Genomic DNA, 21,761 nt, shown 5'->3' on the forward strand with positions numbered 1-21,761 from the left:
GAAGCGAGTTGATTTCAACTCATTGCTGACTAGTCACACTGCTCTGAAAGACACATTAACGGAAAGATACATCTATAATAATATGGCTGAGATATTAAACCCAGAAGGGAATGCTGTTTGCAATATGGATAATTTGAGGACTCTCATGGAAACAATGCAGAGTGATTTACAAGACAAACTTTTTGAATATAACAGCGCTTTGGCAAATCAAGCTATCCTTGATTATATTGAATAGCAGAACAACCTTGAGGAGGATGATGATAAGACAGAAGAAGAAGAAGAGAAGGAGGATGAATCAAAAGAAGGGCATGATGATGATGACTCTACTCCATCTCCACCTTCAAGACCTGGTACTGGTGGAGTGGGGGCTACAGGAGGGAATCAGTCAAAGATAGACCAACTAGACCAGCATGAAGGTCAGCAGCCGGGTGATTAGCAGGTGGGAGAACAACAACCCAGCAACACTGGGAATTCACCAGTACATCAGTCATCACAGCACAGTATGGATGATAAAGGGAAAGGCAAAGTTGTGACTGAGATTCTAACAGGTGATGAGCGAAATTCATTATAGCTCATCACAATGAATAAGAGATTAAGACATCAGCAGGCTTCTATAACCAAGATGTATCTGGAGGATGATGATCTTATCACTGATTTGGAGCGATTTCAGCGACTATATGTCGCTGCTCGAAAAATGGTTCCACATTGGAAATCAGCTGCTTTCCATGATCAGGAGGTGTGCCAATTGCCTGAGCATCCTAGTACAATACAACTGTTAGAGAGAGCGCCTGAATGGATATTAACTGCAAATGAGAAAGTAGCTAATCCACATTGGCAGTGGCATTCTACTGCAGATTGTCATTCCCTAGCCATCAAATTAGAGCTCCTGCTGGGGAATAAGCCGACATATAAATGTATGAAAGATGTCAGAAGACAATTAAAAGAGGTCTTAGTGCAAATACAGATTGCTAGGGGAGTTCTGGATCAAAGGGTGCGAGCTATTCTTGAAGATCAGACTACCACCAACAAGGGGCCTCAAACTCAAATGACAGTAGGAGAACAGGCAACTGCTCTCCGGAGATTATGTTAGCTGGTTAAAATTACCAGAAAGATGATGCAGCAGGAGAACTAGGATGTCCTTAATTTCCTAGAGTTTGTACCTGATTCCCTAGTTCTCATGTATGCTTTACCAACAAGAGAAGCGGAGCTGCCGAGGTTTTTTTCAACACTATATCCTCATCATACAGAACTAGTAGATCGGCTCACATACTATAAGATTATTAAACTGTGGAATGGAAAACCTGGCAAACGCTATTCAATGATGCTCTTCAATTAAATGATTTCCAAGAATTAAAAGATGAGGTGCAAAGGATCAAGCTGTGTATGGGAAAATGGAAAATCCAGATTAGAGGTCTCACTAAGATCACAAACCAGCTGCTGCAACTCACTATTGAGTCCTCTAAAGTTTCTGAAAAGGAAATTACTGCTAAACCAGGCCTAGGACCACAATATAGAGAGATGGCTGAGATTCTCTTTTGAAGCTAGGATTAAAACAAATCAACCTCTTCCAGAAGGATGGATCCATATAGCTTCGCATTGTCACAAATTGGCCAGAACTCGTCTAACAAAAGGCAGACGCACGCTCTATGATCCCAACACCAAAACTTATCTTCCTCTCACGCCTTATGAAGTCGAAATGACCAAAGAAAGGTGGGATCAGCTTGAGCAGGAGGCCATTTACAGACTCATTTATAAGGACAATGCTGACACTGGGACTTCTGAGACACCATCAAGACCAAAGGGAAAAAGGAAGCGGGTTCAATGGAAGGATACTGGGTAGTTCCATCTCAAAATTCGATGGAGGAATTTTCCAGCCGTTCTCAAAATTACACGGTGGATTCTTCCAAGAATTTTCAGATTCAGATGGTGGATTTTCCCAGTCAGGTGTTGGTATCTCTTTGGCTGGACACCCATGGAATTACAACTATAGGGGTATCAAGCACTCAACAAGCATGAAGTATGGCATAACGTTAGCAATACCACAATAGCCGAAAATGCCAGAAGAATACGCTCATGGAGAACAATAGGCCAACTCATGAGGAACATCGACCAACTCAGCAAGCAGGCAAAGAGCTTCCCCAACACTTCAGAAGGAACACTTCAGAAGGATCAGACGGTGGATTTTTCCAAAAATTTTGAGTCTTACCAAAATTCAAGAAAGGAGGGAAGGATGTAGACGGCGGAGACAGTCTCAATAGGTGGGAACCGGCTCCTGAAAGCCAAACAACGAACCATTCAGTAATTACCATGGCGGTTACCACAGTAACTTCAAGGGGCTATTAATAGGACCCACTACATTGTAATCGGGTTGGTTGTACTTTTGGGATGCTTATCTTTTGACTTCTTACTCTTAGTTGTGTGGTTTTAGTCATGAAGTTGTTCCTGAGCTACATTATCTTCACTTGTAATCCTACTATGTAATTCTTTATCTGAACTAGAGTCTGAATCTGAATGTGAACACTATTCCAGTTATTCAGAAAGAGATCGGCTATCTAAACTTCTAAAGAGATCAGCTCCAATTCCAACCCATATGGGAGATCATTCTTCCCTCGTTTATTTTACAAAACACACACACACACACACACACACACACACACACACACACACACACACACACATACATGCACAAATTCTCAGACATAAACAGTTTCTAGGTTTCGTTTTCTCTTTGCATTGTTTTTTTTAATCTATCTATCCAATTTTTTGGCTTTCTAAAAGAAACCTTAGTGTTGTGTTGGGTTAGGGAGACTTCCATTGTTTTCAATGCCATGATGGGACTTACTTTCATTTCATATCCTGACATGTCTTGACTTTTCTTGCGTTCTATTGTTTTAGAATGTTAAAGTGAAACTTCAATTGCATAATTCTAGTAAATTCTATGGATACACACACACACACACACACACACACACATACATATATATTAATGAGTTTTTTTAATTTCACAGCCTCACATGGCTTGACTTTTCTTACATTCTATAACTTAATTCTAGTCAATATTAAGGAAAGTCTCTTTTATTAAACGGCCGCGATTGAGTTTCCTTCCCACAAAGAAGCGAACCAGAAATACTAGCACAAATTTAAAATGCACGATTTTTGAACTATTTTATCACATATTTCACCAGTTTTTCTTTCCTTTACCATGGTTTGTAACCATGTAGTCTCCATTTTCAACCGGCTCAAGGCTAAGTTGAGGCAATCCTTTCTTGAACACTGATTCTACCTTAACTCGACCTAATGATTTTATCACGTTCTAATTATCTTAGAAAACCACCGTGATTCTTTCACTAGTTTAAGATAAAGAGAGAGGAGGACTGAATAATCTCCACTCCCTAAAATATTTTATTTTTATCTCTCATGCTTGTCTTTTTTATTTCCTTTTATCTCTCTTTCTTTGCCTTCACCATTCTTCCCTCTCTCGCTCTCTCTAGCTTTCATAAAAAAGGGAAGTTCATTTGTCTTTTTTTAAAGTGAATTTGGCATGTTCCTCTTGGATTTTATGTTTGCTCGAATAGTTTTACTCGGTGTTTGAAATTGATTTAGGGAGTCCCTAGGTTGCTTAAAATCTTTGGAAAATTATGGGCACCCTAAAACAATCCTGAAAAGACAATGCAGTCCTCTCTCTCTCTCTCTCTCTCTCTCTCTCTCTCTCTCTCTCTCTCTCTCTCTCTCTCACACACACACACACACACACACACACACACACACACACACACAGATTGCAAATAAAATTGAAGGCATCGCATAGGCCTTAAACTAGAAGGTCAAAATACATAACTTCCAAGGGGCTTTACCCTTCTAGAGAAGAGCTAGAAAAATACTACCGTTTAAAAGAATATTAAAACAATTGAATAAATAGTTGTATGCCCTTAGAATTAGTGTAGAAAGACAAGGGAAATTTCTTTAAGGCCTTCAACTTGAAAAGTAGATTCACCCTTCAACAAATGTTCACAAAAAATGTCCTTTAGTGTATTTTTCCCTGCTTAAGTCACAAAATCCCATATAGTTGTCAAGCTAATCTTGAAGCTGGCTAAATTTTCCACAATTTAGTGTATAAACCAACAAATCCTTCATATTGTAAGGTACACTTACAAGTTACAAAAGAGAGATTTGGATCAAACCCAGCTTACCTTCCTATGAGAGGCAGCACCTTATAATTAGGTGTATAAGTATCAACTGCCTAATCTTGGTAGACACACTACACTTCACACTAGGGCAGTGTTCGAAAAAAACCTAGGTTTAGTGTAATCCCACCAATAAATTTTGAGACTTACCTCTAAATTTAAAATTTGAAGGTGAGAAACCTACAAAATTTAGAGAAATTTAGAGACTACTATTTCTCATATATGGACAAAATTCCATTTTTTTATAGAGAAATATTGAAACCTTGAAGGTTGGATCTGGTGGTCTTAAGAAAAGAATCCAAACATTGAGGTGAGGATTCTACACGTTCTAAAATATTTCAATGAAACTTGTTGGTTTTTTCTATGTGTATTGCTTCCTTTGTAAACATGCTATCTATCCAAAAAAAAAAAACATTGATCCCAAAGCCAATGTAAGAAAGCAGTTGAAGCCCTTGATAAGTAGTAAAACAAGTGAAAGAATCACGATGGCTTTCTACAACAATTAACATGATAAATCATTAGGTTGAGTTTAAGTAGCGTTAGTGTTCAAGAAAGGATTGCCTCATCTTAGCCTTGAGCCTGTTGAAAATAGAGACCAGCTTGTTGCAAACCATGGTAAAGGGAAAAAAAACTGGTGAAGTATGTGATAAAATAGTTCAAAAATCCTGCATTTTAAATTTATGCTAGTATTTTCGGTTCGCTTCTTTGTAGGAAGGAAACTCAGTCGACGACCGCTCAATAAAATAGACTTTCATGAATATTGATTAGAATTAAGCTATAGAATGTAAGAAAAGTCAAGCCATGTGAGGCTGTGAAATTAACAAGGTAAAGATTTACGGTGGCCTACAGAGAGAGAGAGAGAGAGAGAGAGAGAGAGAGAGAGAGAGAGAGAGAGAGATACCTCGACTCCAACGAAGTAAGAGAGTGGGGGGGCGCTCCCATATGCACATATTTAAATCCAAATCCGTTCAATTGCCACATGGAGAACATCCAACAATTCAATTCGATGGTAAAGGAACTGCACCAAAAATCTTCGCTTTTCCTTATGCCCTTATGTATGAGTGTTATATTAATTGACCTCATGAAAACATAAAGCATATAAAATATTAGTAAGAGTTTAGGAATTGATCTAATTCTTATATAAATATATTAATAAAACGAATTACACAATAAAATGATGCATGCTATTAAATGAAAGAAATCCATAATATCTTTGTGATAGAAATGAATATTGAAAATGTCTAAACCTAATCTCTAATAATAATATGTGCACTAAAGTCACGAGATGACATTTACATATCAAAACAAAAAGTTGAAAAAAAATCTTAGTTGTGAAAAAATTCTAAAGCTAATCCTTAATAATAATACATGCCTTAAAGTAATAAGGTGACATTTGCATATCAAAACCAAAAGTTGAAAAAAAAAATCTTAGTGATGAAAAAATTCTTCCGTTTAAGGACTATTTATAAATTTTTAGTGGTCTGTAAATGAAAAGAAAATTTACAAGAAAAAAGGTACGTTTTAAATCAAGAAGTCGACAAGAAAGTCATTAGATCCTTAAATGAAGAGACCCATTTATAAACTAAACAAAGCTTTAAAAAAATTCAAGTGAGCATTGAATAAAGGGACCAAATTACAATGATGAAAAGAGACACTTACATTTTATAAACTAAACAAAGATTTAAAAAGGAAAAAAAGCAAGTGAGCATCAAATAAAGGGACCAAATTACAATGATGGAAAGACCCACTTACATTATAAAAATAAAATATAACCTTTATAAAGCAAAGAAGTCAATTGAGCACTAAAAGAAGAGACAAAGTTACAATGATGGAAAGACCCATATATATTATAAAACAAGCTCACTTGACATGTGTCGTCAATCCGTGATTTTTAATCAACGGTCCAAAAAGTGCACCAATTCTCCACTCACTCTCTTATGGCCTTCTAAAGGCCAAAAAAACTCATTAACATGTGTGTATGTGTGTATGTGTGTGTGTGTGTGTATCCATAGGATTTACTAGAATTATGCAAGTGAAGTTTCATTGCCTTGCAACTTGCAAGGCACCATGCAAAGTCTCTCTCTCTCTCTCTCTCTCTCTCTCTCTCTCTCTCAATGTCTCACACACACACAGGCACAAACGCATGCCTACAGATAAAGTTTAAGGCCCATGTAAGAGTCGTCTGAACGTACAAACATTTTTAGCAGGTTACAGATGCCTTTAGAGCTCCGCGTTTCTACCTATACGTTTGCTTTCTTGTGAAGAGGAACAGTAACTGTATGTAAATGAGCGCTTTCTGCTCCACCAGCTTCTTCATCCATACAGAGCTGGTGGGCCTCCATAGCTATGCAGCATGGCACCTGCACGGTGGATTCGAAGCATGGTGCAGGGTAGCTCAAGGAGAGTGCGTTTATTTCAAACCTTGGATGCCATCTGATTATTTCGGAATATATAAGCCAAGGGATGATGATCAAAGGACTCACAGAGAGCACGATGATCGTAGGAATAGATACAATGGATATGCTGGCAGTGACGATGAGGACATACGCAAAAGTCGGAGTGGAAGAGATCAAGATGATAGCAACCCAACTTAAGCTCGATGGTTATCGAGGTAGGGTTTCACTTGTCATGGATCATGGTTGCTTTGTGCAGCTTGCGAGCTTTCGTGATCGAAAGAAAGGGATTGTTCATGCATCACAAATTGCCACACGTATGACTATGGATTCAAAAGATGTTATGAAGAGAGATCAAGAGATGTGGGTTAAGGTTGTTTCCATGATTGTGAATGCAATTAGTCTTTCCATGAGGGATGTGAACAAGAGGACAAGATCTCCTACCAATGGAAAAAGATCTTTTTGGATGAGGAATCTAATTCCTCTAGTATGAATCAATCTTTAGCAGGTCATAAAGGGTTTCTAGGATTATCAGCATAGAGGACAATGAAAATGAGGCAATCACTAAAGAGAATGAGTTCACTTGAGAGATAAGAAGCTAAGCGTCAAAGGTCTTGGATGTGAGGTATTACCCCAATTATGATGGTGATAGATCTCGACCCTTGTATCAAGACAAAGGCACTGAAGAGGAGCTTGAAATTGAGCTCAATAGGTTGAACCATCATTCTTAAGAGGGCAAACAAGTTATTCCAATGAAATGTTACCTGTGAAAATTGTAAGAAATTCAGATGGTTCACTCTAGAGAGCTGCAATAACACAATCTGCTTTAGCTAAGAGAGGACAATTGCGAGAGTAGTAGCAAAGGACCATGCTTAGTTCCATCCCAAAAGATCTGAATCATCCTTGGGAAGATCTCATGCTAGAAATAGGAGTGATATCTTGCTCGGGAACTTCGTGATGTAGGTCTCTGTGTATGACATGCTAGAGTGCAAGGAGGATGCATTTGGTAAGGCATCCATTTTTGGCCAACAGTCAAAGATATCATCACAAGGTTTGCAAATCAACAACGGTAGTGTCTATCAAAAACTCTATGTCTACAAGTAGTACATGTTCATTATCTGCATCCAAATCTCCATGTATATGTGTTTGCTTGGACCGGACAGCAGGACTACCAGGCAAGGCATGGCTTGCCTTCATTATAATTTATGGGGAGACATAGTGAAAACTCTCCCCCATACTTCTATAATAGTTTTATATAATGTTCATACATGGTTTGTGATTTATATCATTTCCTCATTACATGACAATCGAATGGTTTTTTGTAGCTTGATAAAACAACATTCTCTGCCTTGCACGCGGATGATATGCTTATTCGACTTCCAACTCAGTAGTCCAATAAGTTTCTCCATTTCTCTACAATGCAATCTACTATATGTAGACATACTATTCTTGACTCGCAACAACTCGTCAATATTGAACCACATCAACATATTTCTATGGCATGGACAACCAATTAAGACTAGTTCTCATTTTAGGCTTGGAGACTGGGCTTGTAGCTCTTTCCAAACTACTAGCTTGCACCATGGAATTATAGCATGTATGTGTGGCTTTTATCAAACACTTTGTGCACCCATAAAGAGCATCCCCAAAAATTTCGAGCTCATACGAGGCATGTCAGGGCAACAATGTCAGCCCAATGCAGAATGGACATACAGTTTAGTATGTTCATGATACTTCACATTTCACTTTAATTGGGCCAACTTCTCCTACCATTGATAAACACGTACATCATATGCATAGAAGATACTTTGCCAAAGTTGCGCATAGCATGAGAATATACTTTGGCCTTTGCTTTCAAAGCACCCACTTCATTCAACACGAAGTGAGAGCTGAACATGGTGACCATGTTTATAAGAAAGCCATTGAATCCCTTCAAAAATTAGAAACTAAAGAGACCAAGATACTTTTGCACTTTTTTGCACATGATGAACTGATCTTTTTGAAATGTAGAAACGTACTATAAGCACTTTACAAAAGCTTTGTGTCATACTACTAGTCATTGCTTGGCTATTTACTTTGGTAGATAGTGTAAAGATCTATTTGAGATAATATTGCAATCTATTTTGTACCTTGAAAGAAAAATCATCATAATATGGCATACTATGTAACTTTGTGCATTAAAGTTGTGGCCATGTCCCTACGCTGAGATGAATGTAGAATGTTACCTCATCCCCTCATAAACAATAAAGAGACCAATGGGCTAGCAATGTTCTCTCACATACCCCAAGGCATTGATTTCTAACAACCAACATACAAAGCATAGATCCCCATCATTTTATTATGACACTCCCAATGACATGAGCCTCTAAAAGGCCCTCATTTGAAAGGTAGTGCAATCCCACAGGTTGTACTCTACCAAGTCGATGGTGAGTAGGCTAAGTGTCAAAATATCAACCAAGGAAAAACAGAGAACTTATGCTGGAGGTAAAATGATGTTGTTGACTCGCTATATCAAATCACTCCTCATGTGAAGGGCCTTCTAAAACCTAGAGGATGGTTCAAAAGCCCTCTACAATAGGGGTGCTTCTAAGATGTGCAGCTTAATCAAAATGATGATATGGAGGTCCATGGGGATGCATTTCTCAATTCAAAGGAGAAACTTAAAGGTGCTGCTAGTTTGACTATGTGAAGGTCCTCGAACCCACCCTGAAGGAGTAAAGCTTTAAAAAAATGCATAAATAGGAGTAAAATTGTGGAGTTTTGACTTGTTGGCAAGCGAAACTTGAATGTTCGGGAAAAGTGTGCCTCAACTTAGCCTTGAGCCGGTTGCAAAATCAAAGTAGCTGTTTGAAAAGAGGGCAAGGAGAAAATTCTGCTTAAAATACATGGAAAATAGTGTAATTTTGCAAAAATACTGGCTAGTATTGTAAAATTTCCAGTTCAGATTTGTCTTGAGAGGGATTTTTGTATGTTTGTGAAAATGATTTTCCCCGAGCACCGGTAGAAAGCAATTTTTCACCTTTGGGGAGTCCAGAAGTCTATACGTGCCATGTTATTTATTTCATGTCCCCTTATTTCACACCTTCAAGTTTAAAATTGAGCAAAAATTTGTAGATAGGATTACACTTAACCTAGGTTTTTTGCAAGCACAGTAATGTGTATGGAGACTATCAACAATCATCGTCTCGGAGAATCACCTGAATTTGAAGCGCATTTGGATCCACCCTCCCACAGCAAATAGCACACGGCTACATGTTCTATTTATGTCATTGACAACCATACTCCTCTCACTCATGTATCAAGCCTTCTTTTCTCTATAATCACACTACATGACTCCTGCATAGAACTCTTAAAAAGCAAAAAGTGGATAAGACCTAACACTGTCCAGAAGCAATGTGTAACACTCATCTGTGATGTGACTGAAATTAACAGTCTCGTACTTAGCAAAATGCAGAACTATTATCGTTTTATGAGCTTGGCTCAAGAACAGGCTTTGTTCCTGACATTACAATATCCCCTTGAGCTCTTCTCAATCAAATGTCCCTCTGTCACGCATACCTTTGATCACCCACGGGGATTATAATCATTGATATTGATTGGGCATCTTGAGCCGACTCTAATAAAAGCTGGCCTTCGATCTCGCTAAGAACGAAACAAAGTTTTGCATTCAAGATGCAAAATTGATACATTCATAGGACCACCCCTACATCAATGGCTTCTCTAGAACTATCCTCTGTAGTGGCTTCATTGATCATTTTAACCTCCTCACTTTGTTGTTTGGAGGAGGCCATCCTGTCCCTAACTTCCCTTCCACAATGCACCTCATTCCCGGAGTTACTTGCATTGGAGGTCTTCAAAACACAACTAGCATGCCACAAAGCCCCTCTCCTACTATTCTTTCCAGCGAGTTGTCCTCTCTCGCTGTGTTAATTGACACTCTTTGAGCTACGATCAGTAAAAGCAGCTCAAGAAAACCTATCTTCCACAATACAGAGCTCACCCATCATCATCTCGCTGTCTGTATTACAATCGTTGCAGCCCAAAGCCTGCAGAGCCTCACTCTCTGTGAGGTACCCCTCTACTTTTCTTTGACCAGAGGCTGCACCTTCATTACACCTAACCATGTCGCGTGTTGATTCATGGCCACACTCCTGCTTCATCTCCGCATTCTGTGAACTGGAAGTCTCTTTTGTCATCTCTGCAGGAATAATGCCTCGAACACAACCATCTTCACTCCCCCGTGTGGCACCAATGTCCCCTGTACAAGCATTGCCATTGCCTCCATGATCTCTTCCCACTTCATCATTACTTGGAGCATCATTTGGGATTTCTTTTCTATCCAAACCCACAATTAATGATGGGCCGTTTGCACTCGCCCCATGCATAATTATGTTCGTGCATTCAAGGTTGCTATCTAGGTCTGTTCCCTCGGACCGTCCTGATGGAGGATAGGAAACCTTCAAGATGTCCCCTTCGCTGATGAGTCCCCTTGCTTTCTTAACTTGTGCCTTTTCTGCTAGCAGATGGGAAGCAGGAAGGCCAAGAATTGCAACAGGTGCCGTGGCGGTTCTTTTCCTTCTCACCCGCTTTCTTTGTGGGGAGACGGATTGACGCTGCAAAGCTTCTGACATTGCATCCTGACGTGCATTCATGAGCTGCAGGTCATCTTCTAGCTTCGAAAGCTTACGACGCTGACAAAAAATCTCCGCCTCTGCTCTTGCCAGAGAGGCAGTAAGTCGTGTCACAGTTGTCCACAGCTGCATGTTTTCAGTTGACTGGAAATTCACAAGACACCCCATATTCATTACAAACACAATTTTAAGGGCTTGTTCATGCCAGAGTGTAGAAACTTCAAGGTGTTAAATAGAAGACCTGTCTCTCCCAGAGATGCGATTGCTTTTGAGGTATGCCAGAAGGAATCTTAATAAAGCCCCGCTGACTCACTCCATTTGATGATGTAGGTGTGGGATGCTGGTGGCCATTTCTGCAGCCAGGTGCTGAATACAAATAAGCCATTTGCCGTTGCATGTGATGCATCCACAACATCAAGGGATCCAGCTGCCCTGCATAAAGCCAATCTGACACTCAGATAAGATTGTTCACACATCATCGTGCTAGACCTAATTGATGTAAAAATATACCTAGATGAATCAAGGATAAGCCCAGATTCACCCATAAAGGAAAGAGCAAGGTATAGACCCATGGTAGTCACCCACAAGACAATATAACCATCAGCTTCATCATGCATAGTATTGACTAAATACCACGACATCCCCACTAACGTCGTCAGTGCCCAATAGTGGGTGTACAACTAGGTACTAACATATGCTCCCAAACACCCCACACACACACACACACACACACACACACACACACACACACACGAGCATACATCAACACAAAGTTCAACGTACTGAGTTCTGTCATGACTCCGGAGATCAAGGGCAGACTCGGCCATAATGAAGCCTAGCACTAAAAGAAGCATTAAATCGGAAAAATTAGCACAAAAATGAGGAAGTTGATAGGGCATACGCACCACAAAAGATAGAAAGAATTAGCACAATATCAACTGGTCATAACTCTTCACAATGTGAAGTCTGCATGTCCGCTATACGACTAAAAAATATACCTAGATGAATCCAGGATAAGCCCAGATTCACCCATAAAGGAAAGTGCAAGGTATAGACCCATGGTAGTCACCCACAAGACAATATAACCATCAGCTTCATCATGCATAGTATTGACTAAATACCACGACATCCCCACTAACGTCGTCAGTGCCCAATAGTGGGTGTACAACTAGGTACTAACATATGCTCCCAAACACAACACACACACACACACATGAGCATACATCAACACAAAGTTCAACGTACTGAGTTTCTGTCATGACTCCGGAGATCAAGGGCAGACTCGGCCACAATGAAGCCTAGCACTAAAAGAAGCATTAAATCGGAAAAATTAGCACAAAAATGAGGAAGTTGATAGGGCATACGCACCACAAAAGATAGAAAGAATTAGCACAATATCAACTGATCGTAACTCGGACGAAAACTTCACAATGTGAAGTCTGCATGTCCGCTATACGACTAAAAAATATACCTAGATGAATCTAGGATAAGCCCAGATTCACCCATAAAGGAAAGTGCAAGGTATAGACCCATGGTAAAACAAGCTAAAGGAACATTGTGCCCACCCACTGCCCATTAGACAATTGAAAGGCCAAATAAGAGAAGGATGGGTTACTTTGGGTTTGTTATTTTTTTGAGCCATCAGTTACCAGTACAATGGTTCAAAATCCTATTTTGGCACATCACAGAAATGGGTCACCAATACGAGTATGAAATTTCTTATGGCAATCCAAGAGCCCTACAGTGATGTTGATGGATGCCCCTCTTATAACAACGATCTCTGTCACATGCACACCAGGGTTGCATTCCAAACGCGTATCTATCAATCTTTCCATACCATATCATAAAAACCATACCCGTATTCAGTACTCTTCATACTGATGGTTTTTTTATACGCGCGCACAAATACATGAGTGTATGCATGCATGTATCAGGTTGTATGCATGTATACATGCATTTACATGTATGCAAGCATGCATGAGTAGATATGTGCGTCTATTTGTATAATTGTATTCAATGGCTAACAAATTTTTCATACTGGTAGTGATAACCCATACCGCACAATGTTTTTTTCGTACAATGCTTATCGTACCTATCCACCTTGATGCACACTGGTTGTGTGCTACATGACCTACAACTATCCTAGAGCCAGTCTAGGAAAACCTATATCATACACCTACAAGAAGATCAAAAAAGTCTGCACTTACAAATTAAAAGGAGTGCTATAACACTAGCACAAAAAATAAAATCAAGAGACCAAAAATACGGAGTTTCTATCACACAAGAGGAAAATTACTAGTACCAATGAAAGCTGGATAACAAATGGTGAGCCACTAAGCTAAAAAGAAAGTGGGCTTTCAAGCCCCTTACTTTCATTGAGCTTATACTTATTGGCTTGAACATTCCAAAGAAGAAACATTGAAATAAAGTTACTACGTTGCAAAAATGAACCGAAGGTTTCCATGATTCTTGGATCAAGTATCCTTTCTCACCACATAACGAAAGAAACAACAAAAGCAGATTTACTAGAACAAGACCAAAAAATATATAAACAGCTCAGAACAAATAACACCATCTTTGGCAATTATAAAAAATGTTCAAAGAAATGCGAGGCATACGGACAACATTTAGATGGCATACTCTCGTTCAAGACAACTATCATAAATACAGACACAAAGGAGTTCAGAAATATCTCAAAGTCTTGAAAAGAAAAATAACAAGATGTTGCAAATAAGCTAGGACAAAGCAGTTCCTGCATTCTTAAGAAGCAACACAGAGAGGCTAATTCAAAGCACTCCACCCGACGTGATTCTACAGTTTTGAAGTTGGTTCACACCGACGCACGTGACCTATGAAGACTTCATCCTTTGAAAGAGCTCTTTCCATTTTGCTGCTAGTGGATGCCTTCAATCAATTCACTTGGGTATATACTTTCTCCAGAACAAGGACGAGACTTTTGAAATTCCCAAGAATTGGCGTCCAATTGTGTAGAAGAATCTACCAACCAATTGCAAATTGTTCAAATAGACCATGGTGGGTGAGTTCACCTCCAGTGCTCTTCTGAAGTATTGTGCAAATAATGGCATCAAACACAAGCTTTGTTAGGATAACCCTAACTTCACCACATGTGAACCATACCCAATCTAAACTCATCACAACATTGTGGGAAACATGCCTACACCTAGCACTCCATTTATATGCCACATGGAGCATACACTTTTCCTAAATCTCCTCATGCACATAACACCTAGCCATCTATGTGGATGCACTAGCATCTGCCACCTGTACTACTTGCATGTATCACTCGATCTATGAATGGAGTTCCACTGTACAAACTCACTATCTCGATAAATTATAATCTACTACATCCTTTTGTATAGTACTATCAAGTGTAATTTTTAAGTGTTGCCTTAGCTTAGGATAGGTTGTTTATTATGAATGCGAGCAATAATTATCCGCCATAATTAATAAGTCTTACAAGCTTGCACATACCAGATCACATTTAGAGAATGGAATTGTTAAGCCTTGTCTACCTGGAAGCACTACCTTCTAGGGGCAGACTTTGTGACCAAAACTCATCATCAAAGTTTGCGGTATTTCCTCACACAACGGAAGTTAGCTAAGAAGCAGATGTCACAGGACTTGGGCATCCCAAGCCGGGAATCGGGCCCGACACACGAGAGAATCACTTAAAATACTTCACTACTTTAAAATCACACTTCAATTTGGTCGACACGGCCTGGCATAGTTTCATGCCCAAAGAGATTGGCCCCAAAGACTAGCGCCCCTTTCGGTATTTCTTTTATATTAATGTTTGATCAAAGAACAACTCCCATGGGTCCTCAGCTCTCAAACTCTGCATCCATATGCTCTAAAAAATGAGGCCATTGGACCCTTTTTATTCTTACAAGGGATGCCAAAAGCAGAGCCCCAAAAGCCGTAAACTCGAAAGCAAACTACCCCAACAGCAACTGGTCCTCAAAATTTGCCCAAAAAAAAGCACCAACGCAAATTACAGAAATCCGTACAGGCTTCCACGTCATCAACCAACGCAAAAAGCAAGATTCCGTAGAGTATGTCACGCCAACCTACCAGCGTGTTTTGCGATGGTCCGTGTTGCTGCCATGTGGCATTTCTGTCGTAGGGTCACTGTATGTGTGTGCACGCAAGGTTGCCACGTCTTCATTTTGTGACATACCCCCCTCTTGAAAGAATTGTAATCGCCCTTGATTACGCCTGCAAAATCAGACATAAGCCATAAACCAATTCAATAGACACTGATTCTAAGTACCAACGCACTAGACGACACAAATCCAGCACTTGTACAAAGACGACAGTCACGTCACATCACCTCACATGTCATCACATGATAGATCACATCATTCACACAAAAATTCATTCCAAATCTCAAACAATGACTGCCAGCAATGTATTTAGTAATCGCATCTAAATCCATCCCGGACCTCATTGATGTCGAATTAACTAATCCTTATTGCGATCATGTCTATAGAAATTTTCCACTCAAGCACTGCCGTGTGCGAGTAATCATTCACCTCGAGAATTGTCGTGTGCGAGTAATCCTTCGCCTCAAGCACTATCGTGTGCCAGTAATCATTTCCGGGGATCCCAATCCATCACTAAGTTCATACTGAACACACTTGTCCAATCACTCAGTTCTAGCCGTGTGGCCATCTCATCCCGCGAGAACTCTGGATGCACTCACGACAGTTCCATTGAATCAGTCGTGATTCAAAATTCATGATTCGTTATCAGGTTCATTCGAGAGCTGTCATTGCTCCAAAATCATCATCATCTCATTCTCAATTCTGTTATCTGTTCACAAATAGCAGGTTCTTCCATTAGTTTCATTCAAAATTCATGATAATTATCGTGTTCATTCTGGAGCGGTCATTGCTCCCAATTCGTCATTTATTTATCATTGATTTCACCTATTATCTGGACACATCTAGCAAGTTCTTCCAGAAAACATTAATTTCATAAATAAATCAAATTTACCTTGCGAAATTCCTATTTCAAAGTTCTTCCTTCATACACTTAGTTCAACACAGTGTTTCAATCATCTAGTCATCTCCTCCGTCCAAATACACCTAGATCCCTGTGTGGCCATCTCATCCCACAATAACTCTTGATGCGCTCTCCACAATATCCAGTCATCTCATTCATATGGGAATCTTGATGCACTAAAATCATTCAACATACGTCATCATCCCATTCAAATTCATCATTCTTATCTTGAATCGAGGGATCCCGTCTTGAGCTTCCGTCGCTCCCGATCTCACCATCTCATCTTGGATTTCACCTGCAAAGCAGGCAAGGCACCTCATTGCAAAAGAGTGGATGTCCAGCTCCATACAGATGCGGGTTCCTCGCTCCTATTTCTGGTTATCTATCACAAACAACCAGATTGTCAGTACATCATTATCTCTTTCAATGTCCTTTCTAATATTTGGTTCATCTTCTAGTCAACAGTTTTGTTCTAGCTCTTCCTGCGAGCAAAGCTTTTGCTTTTCTGCACTCGTTTGTCCTTTCAACTTTCCACCCGATCTTGAGAGGAGACTCAATGGCCTCATGCCATCTTGAGTGAATCTCATCAATCGGGTAATTCTTCAGGTGTTTCGCAAATCTCAGGTCTTTGGAGTACTTGATCAACCTTTTCACACATGTGTCAACCTGCAATTGACGCTTGTACTTTGCTCTGGCAAACTTCTCAACCGAGAAATTTACCCAAATCTTCTTTCTTTTCGTTAGTTCTCGCGCCAAATTTCAACTTTTCTTTGCCTTTCTGTTGAGAGGTGTTACTCTGTCAGATTCTCCACGAGAACCCAGATTATGCCCTATAGGACAAAGCGATGAAGAGAGCGCACCCGATGCGCGATGAAGTAAGGGTGGGAGTGGCTAATGTCACAACCTGATGACGTGGCATGTCCAACTTATGGACCTTTGCCAAGGGGCCTAAGTGCCATTAATAACAAGCGAAGAGCATCTTGACATGGCTGTTGTATGGACTACCGTAAAACCGTTGGCTGCTGACGTGGCAAAACTGTACGGAATTCCACGATTTCTTCGATTTCTGTTGGCTGCTTTTAGTAGCCCTAGCTTTTGGGAGACATTGCTTTTCAAGTTTAATGCTTTTGGGGCTCTGCTTTTAACAACCCTTGTAAAACCTTCATAAGTGACCCAAGGGGGCTCACTTCTCAGAGCATCTGGACGCAGAGTCTGAGAGCGAGCACCCGCGGGCTCAGTTGTACTTTGCTCACAAATTAATATAAAAATAAATACCGAAAGGGACGCCAGTCTTTGGGGCCAATATCTCTTGGCACGAAATTACGCCGAGCCGTGTCGATTCTCTTTTGGTTTTGTCAGTTAATTTGAAGTGAATCTCTGTTATGTCGTGGCAGAATCTTGACTTGGGGTGTCCAAGTTTGTTACAGTGGTATCAGAGCACAGCCGATTTCTCTTCTATCGGAAAATCCGATTCCTTATTTCACGACACGTATGGATTCCGAAAAGAATCAGTCGACTTCTTCTGCATCTGCTGATGCGGGAGAAGACGCATGTCACGTGCACATCTAACCCTATGTGCATGTGGACAAGCTACTTCAGGTCTAGGGTTCACGTCAGCTTAGGAAGTGTTCTGACACCTTTGTGAGCCTGTGCGCAGGCCGTGCATGTCCAGGCACTTAGAGTAGTTGCATATCCTCTGGTTGCACACAGCAACCATCATGAGCATTTTACAGTGCACAAAACCCATTTTTCCCCATTTTAACCATTTTTCACTTATTATTAATAAGTGACTTTGTTGAGAAACTGGGAAGGGCAAATTTGCTAAGTTCTATAAAAGAAACCTAGCGCTAGCACTATCTGGCAAAAGAGGCAGCAAAAGTCCACCAACTTACAGTGCAACTTCTCAACAAGACCGGCAAGTGACCTAGCGTTTCCAACCAGCAGCAGATCAAGAGCAGTTTTGGCAGCAGATCAAGCCTAACGTTTTGCAGATCCCAGATTCAGCCTGGCGTTTTTGCATCTTGCATCAGCGTTTTGCAGATTCCCAGTGATAGATCAGCCCCTAGCATCAGCGTTTTCAGCTTCCAGCACTTAGACTCTGCAAGATCAGCCCCAAACCTCGCAGATCTCACCTACGCGCAGCAGATCCTCGCCGCATGGTCAGATCAACCAATGTTTTCAGTTTCGGCCCGATGTCCGCAGATTTCAGCATCTGCGTTTTCAGCGCATCGTCGTCGCATCGTCGACATCGCCATCCTCGCCGACATAGTGTCAGAATTCAGCAGTTAGCAGATTCGTAGATGTCAGTCCCTAGCGTTTTCAGATTTCAGCCCGTCTCGTCTTCGTCATCATTGTCGTCGACATCGTCGGCAAGTCCATTGCATCTAGACCATTGTACCAGATTTGTGCAATCAATAGCATAGACCTCTCTCGCCATAGAGAGGGGGGCCCTTGGAGGAGGGTTTGAGAACCGTCCGGTGTCGTATTCTTCTCTCTCTCTCTCTCTCTCTCTCTCTCTCAGCACCTTCATTCACAGTGTCATTCACTTTGTTTGTGATCATTTGCACTATCTCACTAAAGGAACGGAAGGCTATCCCTTTCGTAAGCAAAAGGAAACCTTGAGCACAATTCGGAGAACTCATCTTGAGCAAAGTTCAACATTCACTTCTGCTGCACCTTACATTGGTATCAGAGCTTTGGCAGTGTTCTGTATCACTCAAGGAAAGAACCACAAGAATTTTTTTTTGCTTGTTGAGGTCGTACGTAACCCAAGTGCGCTTGGATGAAAATTCCTAATCGTGTTTTTTGAAGAGTGGCAGATAACCCAAGAAAGAAGGGCTTGTCCGGCCTCTCCTTGTTCCTCTTTTCACTCATTGAGAGCGGACCGTGCACTTAGCGGCCGGCCAATCGACGTGAGGTGGGCAAAAGCAACCTTGGTGTGAGCGCAAGGTAGCCGCAGGGAAGAGTCGAGCTCGAATAAGAGAAGAGCCTTCTCTAACACAGATTGCAAGCTAAAGAAAGACCTCAAGAACCTCAAGAACCCAAGTTCCTCGTGGACTTAAGTACCCAAGTTCTCAGTGTATGGTCATCACCCGAAGTGGAATGAATACTTTGCGTAAAGGTGATGGGCACGGAGGTGGTGAAGAAGAGTTTTTCCCACCAAAAGGTTTTTCCGACCCTCCTACTTCCCCATCTACGCCACGGTTTGCACCAAATCCTATAGAGGCTTTGGTCAAGATGATGATGGACATGATGCTACAACAAGAGGCGCAACGCGCTACCTTGGATCGCGAGCGTGATCAAGCGCTCTTGGCGGCCGACAAAAGAAAGGCAACCTTGGATCGCGAGCGTGATCAAGCGCGCTTGGCGGCCGAGGAAAGAAAGGCAACATTGGATCGCAAGCGTGATCAAGCGCGCTTGGTGACCGAGGAAAGAAAGGCAAAATTGGATCGTGAGCGCGAAGAAAGACGGGAAAGACGGTTAGCCTTGGAGCGAGCGTGAGCAAGCGCGCTTGGCAGCCAAAGACAAAAGGATAGCCTTGGAGCATGAGCGTGAGCAAGCGCGCTTGACAGTCGAAGAAAGATGAGTGGCCTTAGAGTTAGAGCGTGAGGTGCAGAGAGACCAACGCGTGCAATAGTTGGTCCTAAGGTACTCACCTCGAAGCCCGAGCTTGTCAAAGATGTTGGTAGTTCATCAAGTAGCACAAGCAGAGATTCGGACTCCAACAACTGGATGCTACTATTATTCATTCTTGGTTGCATCAATTTAATGCTTACTTTGCGACAACTAAGAAAACAAGAAATAGCAAGGTTTTGACGACATCCATGTACCTTGTCGGTGATGCCATTAATTAGTACCACGCATGGCAAGAGGCACAGTTGACCACGCACCTAGAGGAAGCCGAAGAAGGCGCGCCCCTTTCCTTCAATTGGGCCGACTTCCAAGACAAGCTCAAGGCACGGTTTATGCCACTTCAGTACCTAGCACGGTAATTACGCAAATCGGATGATGAGCGCAAAGAGACATTCCTTTAGCCTTGTGCAACTTTTTCATATGGGGTGAGCTTAGGTTTAGCAAGTGTGTTAGCTTTACCCTTAGATTCATTTTGAGAGTTCTTTTCCGAAGGACTAAAGGAAGATTGGTTAGAAGAGTTACCATTCTTATCATTCTTACCGTTCCGTGAGTTCTGAGGAGTCTGAGAGGTATTGTGAGAAGACTTGTTCTCCTTCGGCTTTCCTTTGTTGTGCTTCATCTCTTGTGCGAGAGCATTGCTAAGGCCATCCAACGAACCTAAAGAACCCACGGAACCCACATCCTCTGTTAATGCCATAAATAAGAACACCCGTGTGTCCCAAGTTTCTCATGATCCTCTCATTGATGAGCCTCTCATGAAGTGTTATGGTCATGTAAATGGTCAACACATGGTGGTCTTGTTTGATTCTGGTAGTATGCATGATGTGATCGGTGTCTCTCTTATCGAAAGAGCCCGCTTGGAGGTTAGCAAGACATCTCATGTTGAGATGTTGGGCTTCGCTCTCGGTATGGACTCTCTTATTACACGAGAGTGCTTTGATGTGTTATTCACTGTTCAACAAGCGTCCTTCCACAGGAAATTTGTAGTGTCTCCTCTTTCAAGATGTGCTATGATTTTGGGCATTAGATAGTTTCGTGAGCATAACCCTCTCGTTGATTAGACAGACAATACTCTCACCCTAAATGCCAAAAGTGACTCTCCGTCGTCATTCGTGGTGAGGAAGTTGTTCATTCTTTACCTCTCATTTCTAATGTGCAGGCGAAGCTTGAAAAGAAACAAGAGAAGGAGACTCTCTTAGTCTTTTCTTCTCCAAAGCACGACACACATGTTTTGCATGATACAGATGTGATTATTCGCAAGGATCAGTCTGGCGTTTTTACAGATCCCAGATTCAGCCTGGCGTTTTGCATCTTGCATCAGCGTTTTGCAGATTCCCGGCGACAGAACAACCCCTAGCATCAGCGTTTTCAGTTTTCAGCACTTAGACTCCACAAGATCAGCCCCAAACCTCGCAGATCTCACCTACCCATAGCAGATCCTCGCCGCACGGTCAGATCAGCCAGTGTTTTCAGTTTCAGCCCATGGTCCACAGATTTCAGCATCTACGTTTTCAGCGCATCATCCTCGCGTCGTCGCCATCGCCGTCCTCGTTGACATAGTGTCAGAATTCAGCAGATTTCAGCCCCTAGCGTTTTCAGATTTCAGCCCGTCTCGTCGTTGTCGTCGTTGTTGTTGACATCGTCGGCAAGTCCATTGCATCTAAACCATTGTACCAGGTTTGTGCAATCAATAGCATAGACCTCTCTCGCCATAGAGAGGGGGGCCCTTGGAGGAGGGTTTGAGAACCGTCTGGTGTCGTATTCTTCTCTCTCTCTCTCTCTCTCTCTCTCTCTCTCTCTCTCTCCACCTTTATTCACAGTGTCATTCACTTTGTTTGTGATCATTTGCACTCTCTCACTAAAGGAATAAAAGGCTCTCCCTTCTGTAAGCAAAA

The 21,761-nt window shown here is 41.3% G+C and overlaps 1 protein-coding gene across 2 annotated transcripts in view; it reads right to left on the minus strand.

Annotated features, from left to right (window-relative positions):
• Positions 1-9,803: 9,803 nt before the first annotated feature.
• The window catches only part of LOC147449546 (uncharacterized), a 68,092-nt gene continuing 56,134 nt past the window's right edge, over positions 9,804-21,761 (minus strand). The window contains exons 4-6 of one of the 2 annotated variants that reach the window (XM_086521973.1): positions 15,301-15,444; positions 11,450-11,640; positions 9,804-11,352 (exon numbers count right to left, since the gene is read on the minus strand). In XM_086521973.1, coding sequence (XP_086378099.1) covers positions 10,543-11,352; positions 11,450-11,640; positions 15,301-15,444 — 1,145 coding nt within the window. In that variant the 3' untranslated portion in view covers positions 9,804-10,542. The remainder of the gene's footprint in view (positions 11,353-11,449; positions 11,641-15,300; positions 15,445-21,761) is intronic. The other variant, XM_086521974.1, reaches the window with a different exon arrangement.

The sequence above is a fragment of the Adiantum capillus-veneris genome, chromosome 10 (assembly GCF_014529385.1).
Source record: "Adiantum capillus-veneris isolate H3 chromosome 10, ASM1452938v2, whole genome shotgun sequence".
In the NCBI taxonomy this organism is placed as follows: domain Eukaryota; kingdom Viridiplantae; phylum Streptophyta; class Polypodiopsida; order Polypodiales; family Pteridaceae; genus Adiantum; species Adiantum capillus-veneris.